Source organism: Rhinatrema bivittatum, chromosome 4, assembly GCF_901001135.1.
Source record: "Rhinatrema bivittatum chromosome 4, aRhiBiv1.1, whole genome shotgun sequence".
NCBI classification, from domain to species: domain Eukaryota; kingdom Metazoa; phylum Chordata; class Amphibia; order Gymnophiona; family Rhinatrematidae; genus Rhinatrema; species Rhinatrema bivittatum.
Window position 1 is genome coordinate 83,259,719 of NC_042618.1, and position 14,774 is coordinate 83,274,492.

General features: G+C 50.0%; 1 protein-coding gene across 1 annotated transcript in view; it reads left to right on the plus strand.

Annotated features, from left to right (window-relative positions):
* The window catches only part of TMED10 (transmembrane p24 trafficking protein 10), a 46,152-nt gene that overhangs the window by 13,160 nt on the left and 18,218 nt on the right, over positions 1–14,774 (plus strand). Inside the window, exon 3 of the mRNA XM_029598405.1 lies at positions 4,386–4,459. Within this exon, the coding sequence (XP_029454265.1) occupies positions 4,386–4,459 (74 nt within the window). The remainder of the gene's footprint in view (positions 1–4,385; positions 4,460–14,774) is intronic.

Here is a 14,774-nt window from a genome sequence, read left to right on the forward strand (position 1 = left end):
ATAGTAAAAGAAGTTAAATAAATAAAAATAAATAGGAAGAGGCACCCTGGAACATAAACCACCTGGAAGGCTGGGAAGTCAGATTAGCATGTCTGCAGTTCAGCCACATGCTCCAGGGTCAGGTGGCCTGCATGATGTCGGACAACGTAACGGTAGTCTAAATCAACCGCCAGGGAGGAACCAAGAGCCAGCAAGTGTCACTGGAGATAAATCTCCTTATGGAATGTGTGGAGTTGAATCTATAGATGATCTCGGCCTCCCACATCGCAGGAAAACACAATGTCAGAGCAGGGAGAGTCTGAATCCAGGAGAATGCATTGTTGGCCAGAGCCTTTCAGCTGCTGGTAGATCACTGGGGCCTCCCGTCCATTGAACTGCTGGCCACATCTCACAATGCAAAGGTCTCCCGATTCTTCAGTCACGGAAGAGATCAGCGATCCCTGGGGATTGACGTCCTTGTTCAGACCTGGCCAAAGGAGGACTTACTGTCTTCCTTCCCTCCGTGGCCCCTGCTGGGCAAGATCATTCGCAAAATCGAGCACCACAGGGGATTAGTCCTTCTAGTGGCTCCGGATTGGCCCACATTTCCTGTGGTACGCGGACATGCGGAGGCTTCTGGCGGAGACCCCTCTGTGCCTTCCACAGGGACCTGCTACAACAAGGTCCAGTCCTTCATGAGGATCGGACTCAGTTTTGTCTTACGGTCTGGCTCTTGAGAGGGTTTGCCTAATGAAGCAAGGATATTTGGCAGCAGTAATTACCACCTTGCTCCGCACGCTGAAGTTCTCGATGTCCTTGGCATATGTACGGATCTTAAGAATATCTGAGGCCTGGTGCGAGGAATGCAGGGTTGCCCCTCTGGCGGCCAAAATCCCTCTGGTTCTGGAATTTTTACAGGACGGCCTGAATAAAGGATTGTCCCTTAACTCCTTGAAGGTCCAGGTAGCCACTATCTCCTGCTTCAGAGGCGAGATGTATGAAACCTGCCTTTCGGTGCATCCGGACATGGCCCGTTTTCCAAAAGTGGTAAAACACCTCCGACCACCCCTATGGTGCCCGCTTCCCCTGTGGAATCTTAATCTAATATTGGACTTTTTAGCAGGGCCTTCCTTTCGGCCACTGTGCAGTCTATCCTTGTGCCTGTTAACGCTGAAAACAGTGTTCCTGGTGGCGATATGCTTGGCTCGTCGCATCTCTGAATTACAAGCTTTGTCATGTTGGGAACCTTTCCTCCGGATGACTCCAGGAGCGTTACTACTTCGCACTGTTCCATCCTTTTTGCCCAAGGTAGTCTCGGAGTTTCACTTGAAGCAGCCAATTTCCTTACTGTCTCTAGATAGTCACAAGGACACGGAAGTCTACCACCTCCTGCGCCATTTAAACGTCAGTAGGCTTTTACTGCAGTATCTGGAACTCTCAGAACCAGTGTGCAAAATGGTCCGTTTGTTCTTCATGGTGGAAGGAGGCAAGGCGAACCAGCTTCGCAGTCTACCATATTTCACTGGATCAAGGAGGTGGTCACGGGAGCTTATGTAGAGGGAGGAAAGCCAATACCCTTTTAAGTTAAAGCCATTCCACTAGGGCTCAGGTGGTCTCATGGGCAGAAGTTAGACTGCTGTCTCCCGTCGATATCTGCCGCGCAGCGACGTGGTCCTCCTTGGACACCTTATCCAGGTTCTATCACCTGGATGTTCAAGCCCGAGAGGACGCAGCCTTTGCAAGGGCGGTGCTAACCGGACTGTGGGCGGCCTCCCACCCCAGTCGGGAGTAGCTTTTGTACATCCCATTGGTCCTGAGTCCATCTGCTACACGCTAGGAAATGGAGAAATTACTTACCTGATAATTTCGTTTTCCTTAGTGTAGACAGATGGACTCAGCATCCCACCCCCGACTGCCCAAGAACGATGCCAAGGAATTGCCCATGAGGTGAATATATCTATTCCAAGAGATTACGGGTAAGCCATCGCCCAATCCCTAGATCAGGGCATCTATAATCTTGCTGGGATTCAGTGCTTATGTTTTTGGTTGCGTACAGTTACGGTTATCAGTTTTTAATCAAATTTTAATGAAGTTTTTCAATATTATGTCCACAATGGTTTTTGAAGAGAGTACGGAAGGGCTGAGGTCTCTGCAGGGATGTATCTAAGGTGACATCAGCTTTGAAACCTGACTCTGTCTCCATCTGCTGGCAGGGGAGCACATAACCCACTGGTCCTGAGTCCATCTGTGGAAATTATCAGGTAAGTAATTTCTCCATTATTCAGAACACCTCTGTTTCAGCAGCTGGTATCTGCAGTTCCTAAATCAAGCAGTCACAGATTTTATGTAGATAAGAGAAAAATAAAAAAAACCAGTGCGATGCAGAGATCCGTTTAGGCCCTAGGATTTATGAGGTTGAACCAGCACTTTGCGCAAATGGTAGGTTCTTGTTATGATGGTCCTAATAGTCTGATTTCTTTCTGTGTTTGCTATCTGTAAGGGAAGGTTCAGTAGTTTGGTATCTGCAGTAGGAACATGCATGGATTAATCACGCTATCTACCTCAGGAAATCTGCGAAGAGTCCTGAACTGAAAGAGCTGCTTAGCATTGAGGATTTCCTCCGCCAATGAAAGCTGACCCCTTCCCTGTCATTTACAATTTCCCCCTGGAGTTTCATCAGTGCCACCTGGGGTACATTATCCCCCCCCACCTGTCGTCCTCCTGTGGCCATCACCAATCCCTTCCCTCTGTTTCAGGTCAATACAGTACAGTGCACTCCGACGGAGCGCACTGTTAACCCCGCCATTGGACGCGCGGTTTCCCTTACCCCTTATTCAGTAAGGGGCCGAAAACACGCGACCAACCCGCGGCACCTAATAGCGCCCTCAACATGCAAATGCATGTTGAGGGCCCTATTAGGTATGTGCGCGGGATACAGAAAGTAAAATGTGCAGCCAAGCCGCACATTTTACTTTCAGAAATTAGCGCCGACCCAAAGGCTGGCGTTAATTTCCTCCGGCGCCGGGAAAGTGCACAGAAAAGCAGTAAAAACTGCTTTTCTGTGCACCCTCCGACTTAATATCATGGAGATATTAAGTCGGAGGTCCCGAAGGGTAAAAAAGAAAAAATTTTTTAATTGGGCCGGCAGCTGTCGGGCCGAAAACCGGACGCTCAATTTTGCCGGCGTCCGGTTTCCGAGCCCGTGGCTGTCAGCGGATCCGAGAACCGACGCCGGCAAAATTGAGCGTCAGCTGTCAAACTCGCTGACAGCTGCCGCTCCTGTCAAAAAGGAGGCGCTAGGGACGCACTAGTGTCCCTAGCGCCTCCTTTTGCCTGTTTCTACCGCACCACCTCATTTGCATACTGTATTGCATGCACTGGCGAGTGGCCAGTGCGCTCTCCCGCGTTTTTACTGAATCGGCCTGACTGTGAGCCATTCCCACCCCTTGTCCTCTGCAAGCACCTGCACCACCCCCCTCTTACCTGAAAACTGTCACAATACCTGCAAACCCTTCCCGCTTCCGTCCCCAGCAGTAGGAAGGCCAGAATGAAACTGAAGGGTTGCTGTTTGTGAGGGTCCTGCTGTTCATGGCTGGAGGAGACGTGAGAGCTCCCCTGCCCGTCTCCTCTGCTGTTCACTAAAGACGCCACTAGGGGCTCTTCGCCTGTCACGTGATGGTAGCACAGCCCCCGCAGGGGAGGGCTCCGACATCTCTCTCCTGGACCATAGGGCCTGCTAAAATGTTAATTCTGGAGGCCTGGCGGGGATTTGAGGGTTTCTGCTGCTTGATTCTGGTGGAGAGCTGGGGGGAAGGGGTTATACTGGTGCTGATGGTGCATGTGGGAGAAGGTTACGATGGTGCAAGGATGTGACCAGTATTCATTGGAAGAATTCCAGTGTGGGGCAGGGGACTGCTAAGACTTGGTGTGGGGAAGCTTCTGGGTGGGGAGACGGTGATGGGGTTAGGCACAAAGGAGCATCTGCTGGGGGTGAGGGAGCTGGGGGCAGGGAGCGCATGGGGTGGGCGCTCTGAGACTGCACACAGGTGGGGTATATTGGAGGAGTGAGGGGGCAGGGAGCGTGGGGTGGGCGCTCTGAGACTGCACACGGGTGGGGTATGTTGGAGGAGTGAGGGGGCAGGGAGCGTGGGGTGGGTGTGAGACTGCACACGGGTGGGGTATGTTGGAGGAGTGAGGGGGCAGGGAGCGCGTGGGGTGGGTGTGAGACTGCACACGGGTGGGGTATGTTGGAGGAGGCTGGGGGCAGGGGCTGGGCTGGGTGGTTCTGTGCAGCAGAGCACAGCGTTGGGTAGTGCTGGGGCTTGCAGGCTGAGCTGGGATGGTACTGGGAGTTGTCTGCTGGATGTGAGGGCTTCAGTATCTTGGCTTTTTGCCTCTGTTTGCAGGCACCGGGAGGACTCCGGATCAGCTGGTGATCTTAGACATGAAGCATGGTGTGGAAGCACAGAATTATGAGGAGGTAAGTTCTGGCCTTGGATTGGTCCTCAGAGGACAGATTACGGTCAATTTCTGATAACTTTATTGGCATGACAATTTTGCCCGTGTTGCCAAGTAATGTGCAGAGTGATTAATATAAAAGGAAGAAAAAAATTACAAAATTACAGGTTGCAAGTAGAATAGGAGCAAAACTTGGGTTGTGGAGCTGGTCAGGCTCCATTTCCAGGCTCTTGCTGATGGTTGCTGACTTCCTGCACCACATCTTCATCCTCGCTATCCACACCCCTTCCAGATGTGCTGGTACGGAGATCCCTGGAGTCCGCTTGTGCCAGGAGCTGGACGCGGCTCCTTGTGCTGCTGTGAGAGATGACTGGCACCATTCAGGCTGGCTCTCACGGGAGTCCAATGGGAACATTGCCATCTGCTGGCAATGTGGGGGAACTGCACCTTTTTGTTGTCGGTGAGGCCCTCCTTGGCTGTGCAGCTGAGTAGACCACTCCTGTCTTGTGATCTGATTGGATAAAACTGTCAGATGTTGGAGTCAGGCCTGTTTCCAGTCATCTGTGGGTCACAGAGTGTCAGACAATTGTGTAATAGCTGCATTCATTTAGTCTGAAGTCCTGGTCCTAAAGCTGGGCTCATACAAACTTGTCTGCTATATAATACCTGAACAAGTCTAAAGAGCACTTCTGTTCAAACCCAGATCAGTCCAGACGAGTGGGTTTATGCATCCCTACCAGCAAATGGAGGCAAAGCACAAAAACCTTGAGGCACTGCTACATAACCGAGAGTGCCACCTGCAGTCCCTCTGTATTTCTCTGTCTCCAGCAGAGATGGTAGAGGTGCAAACCTGCAGTCTGAAGTTAGAGAAAAAAACCAAACAAAATAAGAGAAGAGGAATCTAAGAAGATTGGATATTCCCTGTACGTACCAGATAGTGGGTTATCTCCCCCTTCCAGCAGATGGAGTCAGAGCACAATTGTAAGGACGGCCCCCTTATAGGTTGGAGCACGCTCTGCATCCCTTTCCTATTACTCTGACTCCAGCAGATGAAAGTGGCACCTGCGGTCCCCCTGTAATCTTAATAGATTTTCTTTCTTTGGATGGACCATATTTAAAAAAAAAATAGATAGGAACTGTGAAAGAGCTTGTCTTAGTTTCAATTATTCTGAAACTTGCAGACAGAACTTTGGTACTTTCTAAATTGTCTATGTATTTCCTTTCGCATTGGGGTAAATTCTGTAGCTTTTTCTTTCCACAGGAGTCCTAATTTACTTGGGGTGCACGTTGGTGGTCAACCTCTTCCCCCCCCCCCCCTTCCCTGCTCTGAGATGTCGTTTTCCTCAGAGCAGCCCTAACAGAACATAAGAACATAAGAAAATGCCATACTGGGTCAGACCAAGGGTCCATCAAGCCCAGCATCCTGTTTCCAACAGTGGCCAATCCAGGCCATAAGAACCTGGCAAGTACCCAAAAACTAAGTCTATTCCATGTTACTGTTGCTAATGGCAGTGGCTATTCTCTAAGTGAACTTAATAGCAGGTAATGGACTTCTCCTCCAAGAACTTATCCAATCCTTTTTTAAACACAGCTATACTAACTGCACTAACCACATCCTCTGGCAACAAATTCCAGAGTTTAATTGTGCGCTGAGTAAAAAAGAACTTTCTCCGATTAGTCTTAAATGTGCCCCATGCTAACTTCATGGAGTGCCCCCTAGTCCTTCTATTATTCGAAAGTGTAAATAACCGAGTCACATCTACTCGTTCAAGACCTCTCATGATCTTAAAGACCTCTATCATATCCCCCCTCAGCCGTCTCTTCTCCAAGCTGAACAGCCCTAACCTCTTCAGCCTTTCCTCATAGAGAGGCACTATTCCTCTGTTCTATTTCTCTCAGAGTTGGTAGTTTATTTACCTTGCCAGCACAGGCTTTGCTTGTGGCTGCTGACAGTTTCCGGAGGGTTTTTGCTGCGCAGGATTTCTCTTCCCCTCCGATGCTGCGCCCAGCGAGATGTTGTGCCTATGGAGAGCCCGGTTTGTGGCTCTCCCGTGAAAGCCTATGTGCGAGGTGTCTCCCCGGCGGGGAAGGCACCTCGAGCCCAAGAAGGGCGTTCTGCTTCGCTCGCTTGTGCACGCACGACTTCAGCAAGGCTGGCCCCGTTCCCGTCCGACATGGGAACGGCAGCCATTTTGTCTCCTGCACTGCCTGCTCCGACGCAATCAGATTCAGTTGCAGACTGCGGATTTCCTTTGGCACCGCCGATTCTAACTCCTGCGAACCTCCCAGATTCAGAAACACCGTCGGGGCACTTTTCTGAGAATCCACCCCCAGGTCCCCCCTCCCCCACAGCCTTTCTCCACAGACTTTATTCTTTTGATCCATAATGCCTATTTAGCTAGGATGGACCCGGCCTCCGCCCCTCCTCCCTCCAAGGTGATTAGGCTGGATCAATCTGGGAATGCTGGGGCACCCCTCCAATCACCAGGGTTCCCACAAGGCTCAGGACCAATGCTCCCCCTGGGATCTACAAGAAGAGGAGTCCCTCAAGCATCGGGGGCCACGCAACAAGGGTCCTCCCGGGTACGGGTAGTTTCTCACCCTCCCGCTCACAATCCCACTCTTCAGGATCCAGCTATCGACCAGACCCCTGTGCTGCAAATAGAGGGTGATGATCCCTGGGTGTTACATCTTTTTCAGAGGGATGAGTTAGATCCCCTTATTCCCCATGAACTGGACGAACTGGACATTGAGGCCCCACAAGACACCTCAGGACCCGGTACGACGACTAAAAAGGGTGATCCCGTCCTGGCGGGTCTACGCCCACCAGCTAAGACATTTCCTTTTCATCCTATGCTCCTTCAGTTGTTGTCCAGGGAGTGGGATACTCCGGAAGCTTCTCTGAGGGTCGGCAGAGCGATGGACAAGTTGTATCCACTCCTTGGATTTCCTCAAGGTCCCCAAGGTAGATGCATCAGTGTCGGCAGTCATGAAAAGAACGACTATTCCAGTCACTGGGGGAGCAGCTCTCCGAGATATGTAGGATCGCAAGCTAGAGGTATACCTAAAGAGAGTCTTTGAGGTTTCAGCTTTGGGGGTCAGAGCGGCTGTCTGTATTTCTCTTATGCAAAGAGCAGGCCTCAGATGGGTACAACAGCTACTCACTACTCAAGAGCTACCCCCAGTGGAGACACGCAAGCGGAACCCCAGTAAGCGGTGATAGCGTAAGGAGCAGGTGCTTTCTACTATCTACTCCAGGTATTGGCCAGATCTATGGTCTCTGTAGTTTCGGCTAGACGCCTGCTTTGGCTCCTCAACTGGTCGGCCGGTATTTCCTCCAAGTCTCAGCTCGGCTCCCTGCCATTCAAAGGAAAGTTACTATTTGGAGAGGAGCTGGACCAACTCATCAAGTCTCTTGGTGAGAATAAGGTACACAAGTTACCCGAAGATCATCTTCGGGGTTCCAGGACATTCAGTGCTACTCGTACCCGGTTCTGGGGTCCTTGTCGTTTCCGCCAATCACGGATAGTCCCCCAGATAACGCCCTCCTCCAGGTCGCAGTCCTGGTCCTATTCCTTTCGGGGACGAAGAACAACCAGGGATAACCTCTTGGGAGGGGCTCCCTCCAAGTCCTCCAAATGAAGTATTGGCGGCCCACTCCTCAACGCCCAGGATAGGGGGCTGGCTGTCTCTCTATTACGAGGAGTGGGTCAAAATCACCACTTCCTGGATATTCTAAGGCACGGCTACGCTTTAGAATTTGCTCGGCCCCTAAGAGACCGGTTTGTCTTCTCCCTTTGCGGACCAGTGAACAAACAGTGCGTAGTTCGCCAGATGCTAGATCATCTCCTGGACTTAGGGGCTGTTCTCCCGGTGCCCTTGGAGGAGCAAGGGTTAGGCCATTATTCCATCTACTTCGTGGTCCCCAAGAAGGAAGGATCCTTTCGTCCAATTCTCGACCTCAAGATGGTCAACAAGGCCCTCAGTATTCCACATTTCCGGATGGAAACCTTACGCTCAGTGATAGCGGCGGTGCACGAGGGGGAATTTCTAGCTTCCTTGGATTTGACAGAGGCCTATCTACACATACCTATCCTGCAGGATCATCAGCACTATCTCTGCTTCAAGCTCCTCGGCCAGCATTTCCAGTTTCAGCTCTGCCTTTTGGTCTGGCGACCGCGCCACACACTTTCACCAAGGTGATGGTCGTCGTTGCGGCGGCACTACGAAAGGAAGGGATCCTAGTGCACCCCTATCTGGATGACTGGCTTATCCGAGCGAAGTCCAGGTATCTGTGCCAGCGAGCGGTTGACAGAGTTCTCCATCTCCTCCGCTCCCTTGGATGGGTCATCAACCTACCCAAGAGCAGTCTTGCTCCCTCGCAGACGATAGACTTTATTTATTTATTTGTTTGTTTGTTTAAAGCTTTTCTATACCGGCATTCATGATACAATCATATCATCCCGGTTTACAAATAACAGGGGGTGCAATAACTTTGTTCTTTTAACCAGTGCAGCGGAAGCAAAAGAAGTTACATTATAACAGGGTTGTTCAAATGGGGGAGGAAGGAGACAAGAATAGACAAGAATAATATAATCTTTACAGAGGTGGATTATTTACATTGTGCAGTAATGTCTCTTTGTGGATATTATTTACATTGTGCAGTGAGGTCTCTCAATGGATATTAGACTCTGGAGAGGCTTGTTTGTGGTAGGGTCTTCCCTGGGTATTAGGCTCGGGAAAGGCTTGTTTAAAAAGCCAAGTCTTAAGCCTTTTTCTGAATGTCAATAAGCAAGGTTCAAGTCTAAGATCAGGTGGTAAGGTATTCCAAAGAGCGGGGCCCGCTGTAGAGAAGGCCCGGTTTCTGAGTGCAATATGGAGTGTAGATTTAGTTGGGGGAACAATCAGGGATCCTTTGTAGGCTTCTCTGGGTCTGGATGATGTGTGTAGACTGAGGGGGATTTGGAGGTTGAGAGGGGTTTGGGAGTGGATGAATTTATGGATGATGGTGAAGGACTTGTGTAGGATTCTGTAGTGTATTGGCAGCCAGTGTAGATTAATTGGAATGGGAGAGATGTGGTCTCTTCTTCTGGTATTTGAAAGGATTCTGGCTGCTGCATTCTGGAGCATCTGAAGGGGTTTGATGGATGAGGACGGGAGACCTAGTAAGATAGAGTTACAATTATCTATCTTGGAGAATATTACAGATTGTAGGACTGTTCTGAAGTCATGCAAGTGTAAGAGTGGCTTCATTCTTTTGATTACCTGCAGCTTGTAGAAGCCGTTCTTGGTTGTATTGTTAATGAAAGTTTTTAGATTCAAGTGTTTGTCTATTTCTTACCCCTAGGTCTCTTGCTTGTGTAACAATGGTGTTAATTGGAGCAATTTGTGGGGAGTTGCTGTTTTCGGGGGTAATGAGGAGGAGTTTCGTTTTGGCTGAGTTTAGAATCAGGTTTAGGTTTGCGAGGAGTCCGTTGATCTCTTGGAGGCAGTTTTCCCAGTATTTGAGGGTTTTTGTGATAGATTTTTTGATGGGTATCAGAATTTGAACGTCGTCAGCGTATAAGAAATGTGTTAGCTGTAGGTTAGTTAACAGTTGGCATAGAGGAAGAAGGTATATGTTGAATAGAGTTGGGGATAGTGAGGAGCCTTGAGGAACTCCTTGTGGGGAATTGTAGCGAGGGGATTCTTTATTATTGATTTTAACTTTGTAACCTCTGTTACAAAGGAATCTTTTGAACCATGTGTGAGCAGAGCCTGTTATTCCAATGTCCGAGAGGCGGTTGAGGAGGGTGGCATGGTTGACAGTGTCGAAGGCTGCCGACAGGTCCAGTAGTATTAGTAGGAAAGATTGTCCTTTGTCCAGGCCCATGATGAGGTGGTCTGTTAGCGATAAGAGTAGGGTTTCAGTGCTTAAGGCCTTGCGGAACACGTATTGTGTGGGGTGTAGTATTTCGTGATCTTCGAGGTAGTTAGAGAGTTGTGAATTGACTAGTTTTTCCAAAATCTTTGCTACAAAAGGCAGGTTGGAGATTGGGCGGAAGTTGTCTGGATTCTTGGGATCCAAGTCTGGCTTCTTTAGTAGTGGTTTAAGAGAGGCAGTTTTTAGGGCGTCAGGGAAGATTCCCTGTGTTAAGGAACAGTTTATAATGTCCGCGAGTGGTTTGGAGATGGTTTCGGGTACTAGCAGGAGAAGTTTTGACGGTATTAGGTCGAAGGGATGGGAGGAAGGTTTCATTTTCTGTAACAGAGATTGGATCTCTAAGGCCGTGGTAGGTTCGAACGAATCCAGTGAGATTCTTTTGTTGAGTAGGAGGTAGGAGCTAGTCAGCGGGGTAGGGCTAGGTGGCAAGAGGGCTAAGAGATTAGTGATTTTACTTTGGAAGAATAGGGCTAGTTCATCAGCTTTGGATTGTGCTTGTTCATTGGGGATAGATGGTGTGTTAGGTCATGTTAGTTCGGAGACGAAGGAGAAGAGGGTTCTTGCGTCGAAGGTAAGGTCGTGAATCTTGTGAGCGTGGAAATCCCTTTTTGCCTTTAGGGTAGAGTTCCTGTAGTGGTGGAGGGCAGATTTGTAGTTGGAAAGTGTGCTGGGACAAGGGGTTTTGCCCCATAGGTTTTCCTTTCTTCTGAGGATTTGTTTGAGTTTCCGTAAGTCATTGGTGAACCATGGTTGTCTCTTTGTAGAATTCGGGTTGAGTTTTTTTGTTGAAAGTGGACATAATTTATTTGCTATTTCCTCTGTGATATTGCTCCAGGAAGATAAGGCTGAGTTGGGATCTGAGAGGTTTAGGTGTGGAAGTTCTTTAGCCAGGTGGAAGCTGAGGTCATCAGAAGAGCAAGATCTTCTGTATGGAAACGGGGATTGAGGGGGGTGAAGGTTACGGGTTTCTGTTATTGAAAAAGTAGTGGAGATTAGTGAGTGATCCGACCAGGGGACTGGGGTGCAGACCGGAGGGGATGAGTGCGTGATGCCGGAGTTCGTGAAAATGAGATTGAGGGTGTGGCCTGCTTTGTGGGTAGGCTTGGGACTTCCTGGGAGCGCATTTCAATACCAGTCTGGGCAAGGTCTTCCTTCGTCGGGACCGGGCACAAGCTCTATTCGCTTAAGTTCAGCGCTTCAGTTGCCTTCCACTCCCCACGGCATGGGATTATATCCAGGTATTGGGCTCTATGGCTTCCACTATAGATTTAGTTCCTTGGGCCTTCACACATCTGCCTCCTCTACAGAGTGCATTACTCTTGCTGGAAACCCATATCTCGGGAGTTTCAAGCACGACTCCCGTTGCCATACTCGGCCAGGGACAGCCTGCTCTGGTGGCTCCGTCTAGATCACTTATTGAGAGGAGTGGACTTGGAGGTTCCTCAGTGGGTGATCTTCACCACGGATGCCAGCCTCTCCAGCTGGGGGGCAGTTTGCGAGAGACTGTCGACTCAGGGTCGATGAACGTCCGCGCAAGCACAATGGCCGATAAATCGTCTGGAAACCAGAGCGGTTCGTCTAGCATTGCAGCATTTCCTTCCCCTAGTCCAGGGGAGAGCGGTACGGATACTCTCCGACAACGCAACGACAGTAGCGTATGTCAACCGTCAGGGAGGAACAAGAAGCCGTCATGTATCCCGGGAGACGGACAATTGATGATGTGGGCGGAGCTCCACCTTGCCCGGCTAGCAGCTTCCCACATAGCGGGAGTGGACAATGTTCAGGCAGACTTCCTAAGCCAACAACGCTTAGATCCCGGAGAGTAGGAACTGTCTGACGCAGCGGTTCAGCTGATATTCCGTCTGGGGAATTCCTCATCTAGACCTCATGGCCACTCTGCAGAACGCGAAAGCTCTGCGCTTCTTGTCGCAGAGGAGAGCACGGCGCGAAAGGAGTGGATGCTCTGATTCTCCCATGGCCTCAAAACCTTCTACTCTACGTGTTTCCTCCGAAGAATAGAAGTCCGTCGAGGGTCAGTAATTCTCGTGGCACCGGAATGGCCCCGCAGACCGTGGTTTGCGGACTTGGTCAATATGGCAGTGGACGGACCTATTCGACTGGGACAGCTACCGAATCTTCTACGTCAAGGACTGGTATTTTTTGACCAGGGTCCAGGTGGTGGCCCTTGGCTCCCTAGTGCATCTCTTGGATGGAGCTTCTCTTTAGTCTCATCCTGACATTGTACAATTTTTGCGGGGAACGAAATACGTCAAGCCACCGGGTGTTCACAGTGTCTGCCCATCGTAGAGCCTGAATTTGGTCCTCCGGATTCTCACTGGCCATTTTCTCTCGTGCCGCTAACAGGAGCCTACCATCAAGGATCTCACTCTCAAGGTGGTTTTCCTAGTCTCTATCTGTTCGGCTCGAAGGATCTCGGAACTTCAAGCATGTCATGTAGAGAGCCATACCTCCGTTTCTCTGATTCCAGAGTATCTTTGCGCACGGTACCTGCTTTCCTGCCGAAGGTGGTCTCCGCTTTCCATGTGAATCAGACGGTGGAACTTCCATCTTTTACGGACAAAGACCCCAGAGAATTTAGACGACTTGATGTCAAGCGCATATTTATTCGCTATTTGGAGGTTACTAATGATTACCGCTTATCGGACCACCTCTTTGTCCTTTTATTTATTTATTTATTTTTATTTTATTTAAGATTTTTATATACCGGCATTCATGATACAATCACATCATGCCGGTTTACATATAACAGGGGTGTACAATGAACAACAGTGTAACCTGTGGAAGTGAGCAGTTACAAATAACAAGGGAATTAAAACTTGGGAGAAGAGAAGAAAAAAGGAGAGGATAACTTTAGTCCCAACTTTAAAGTCCTTTGTCCTCTGTTGGGACAAAGGACTTTAGTCCTTTGTCCCAACAGAGGAAACAAGGCTTCTAAAACCACCATTGCTCGTTGGCTAAAGGAAGCAATCTCTTCAGCGTATATTGGGGTAGGTCGTGTACCTCCGGATGGTATCAAAGCTCATTCGCTTCGGGCTCAAGCTGCTTCCTGGGCAGAAAGCCAGTCCGTCTCTCCCCAGGAGATATGCAGAGCAGCGACCTGGAAGTCGTTGCACACGTTTGCACATCACTCTGTTGCAGTATCTAGGATCACCTTTGTCCTGTTCAGGGGTATTAATAGAGGAGCTAAAGCTTCAAAAGCTACTTTTTCGCGTGGGTTGAAGGACGCTATTTCTTCCGCTTATATTTGTAAGGGTCGTGCGGCGCCCGTGGGTTTGTGAGCCCATTCTACAAGGGCCCAGGCGGCCTCCTGGGCGGAGTGTCAGCTGGTTACTCCACAAGAGAGATGTAGGGCAGCGGCATGGTCACCGCTTCATACTTTCACCAGACATTACCGATTGGCTGTGCGGGCGCAGGAAGATGCAACTGCACGCATGTCTTTTGGGTTCCCGCCCGGTGTAGGGGTGCTTTGGTTCATCCCACTTGTCTGAACTGATCTGGGTATGTTCAGGAAAGGAAAATTGGTTCCCTGTAGTACCTGGATCAGTCCAGATTCCTGGGTTTATTCATCCCTGCCAGCAGATGGAGACAGAGAAAAGCTTCGCTGACACTGCTTGATCAGCCCTGGTGCCACCTGCAGTAGTTCAGTATTTCTCGGTCTCCAGCAGATGATGGCTGGTGCATAAACCTGCAGTCTTTTTTTTGCCTTTTTTTGTTTTTTCGGGTGAGCCTTCCTCCCAGGGGTTTGGTTCCGTGGGGTATAAATCTGGTGGTCCAGATCCCTCCCCTCACGAGGCCGGTCTAGCAGCTTTCAGCTCCCTTTTTCTTCTTCAGGGGTTTCTCTCCTTGTTTGGCTTGTGGTTGAACTGAGCTGGACAGCTCCTCTCAGCTTTAGGAGAGGAACGTCCCTGCTGTTTTTTTTTTTTTAGTAAAGTTTTGAAGGACAGCTGAGTGGTAAGGCTCTGGGGCGACCCCCCCCCCTCCCCCCCCATTGGTCGTGCCAGTTTGATTTTTTTTGTTTAGTTTCTTTCTCTTTTGCCTCGGGGAGAATGGTTCAAGGCTAAACAGTTGCCTCTGTCACCTTGGGGTCCGTGCCTTCAGCCTCCGGGTGCTGATTCGGGGTCTAATCGGTCGTGAGACTTGGGGGTCCTGCGTTTACCAAGCCTGGGTGGGACAGCAGAGGACTTAGGGGGGGCAGCGGCAGTGTCGGTAGCACATGATCAGGGGCCCCTGGACTTGGATCAGGGAGATGACATGGGGACCCCTTTGGTTTCGGAGGATGATGATGACCCCAAAATTCTCTGTTTGTTCCGGAGGGAGGCGTTGGAGCCTCTGCTCCCTCAAGTTCTCGAGGAGCTGGGGTTGAAAGCTCCTCAGGAGGTTCCGGAGATGGATG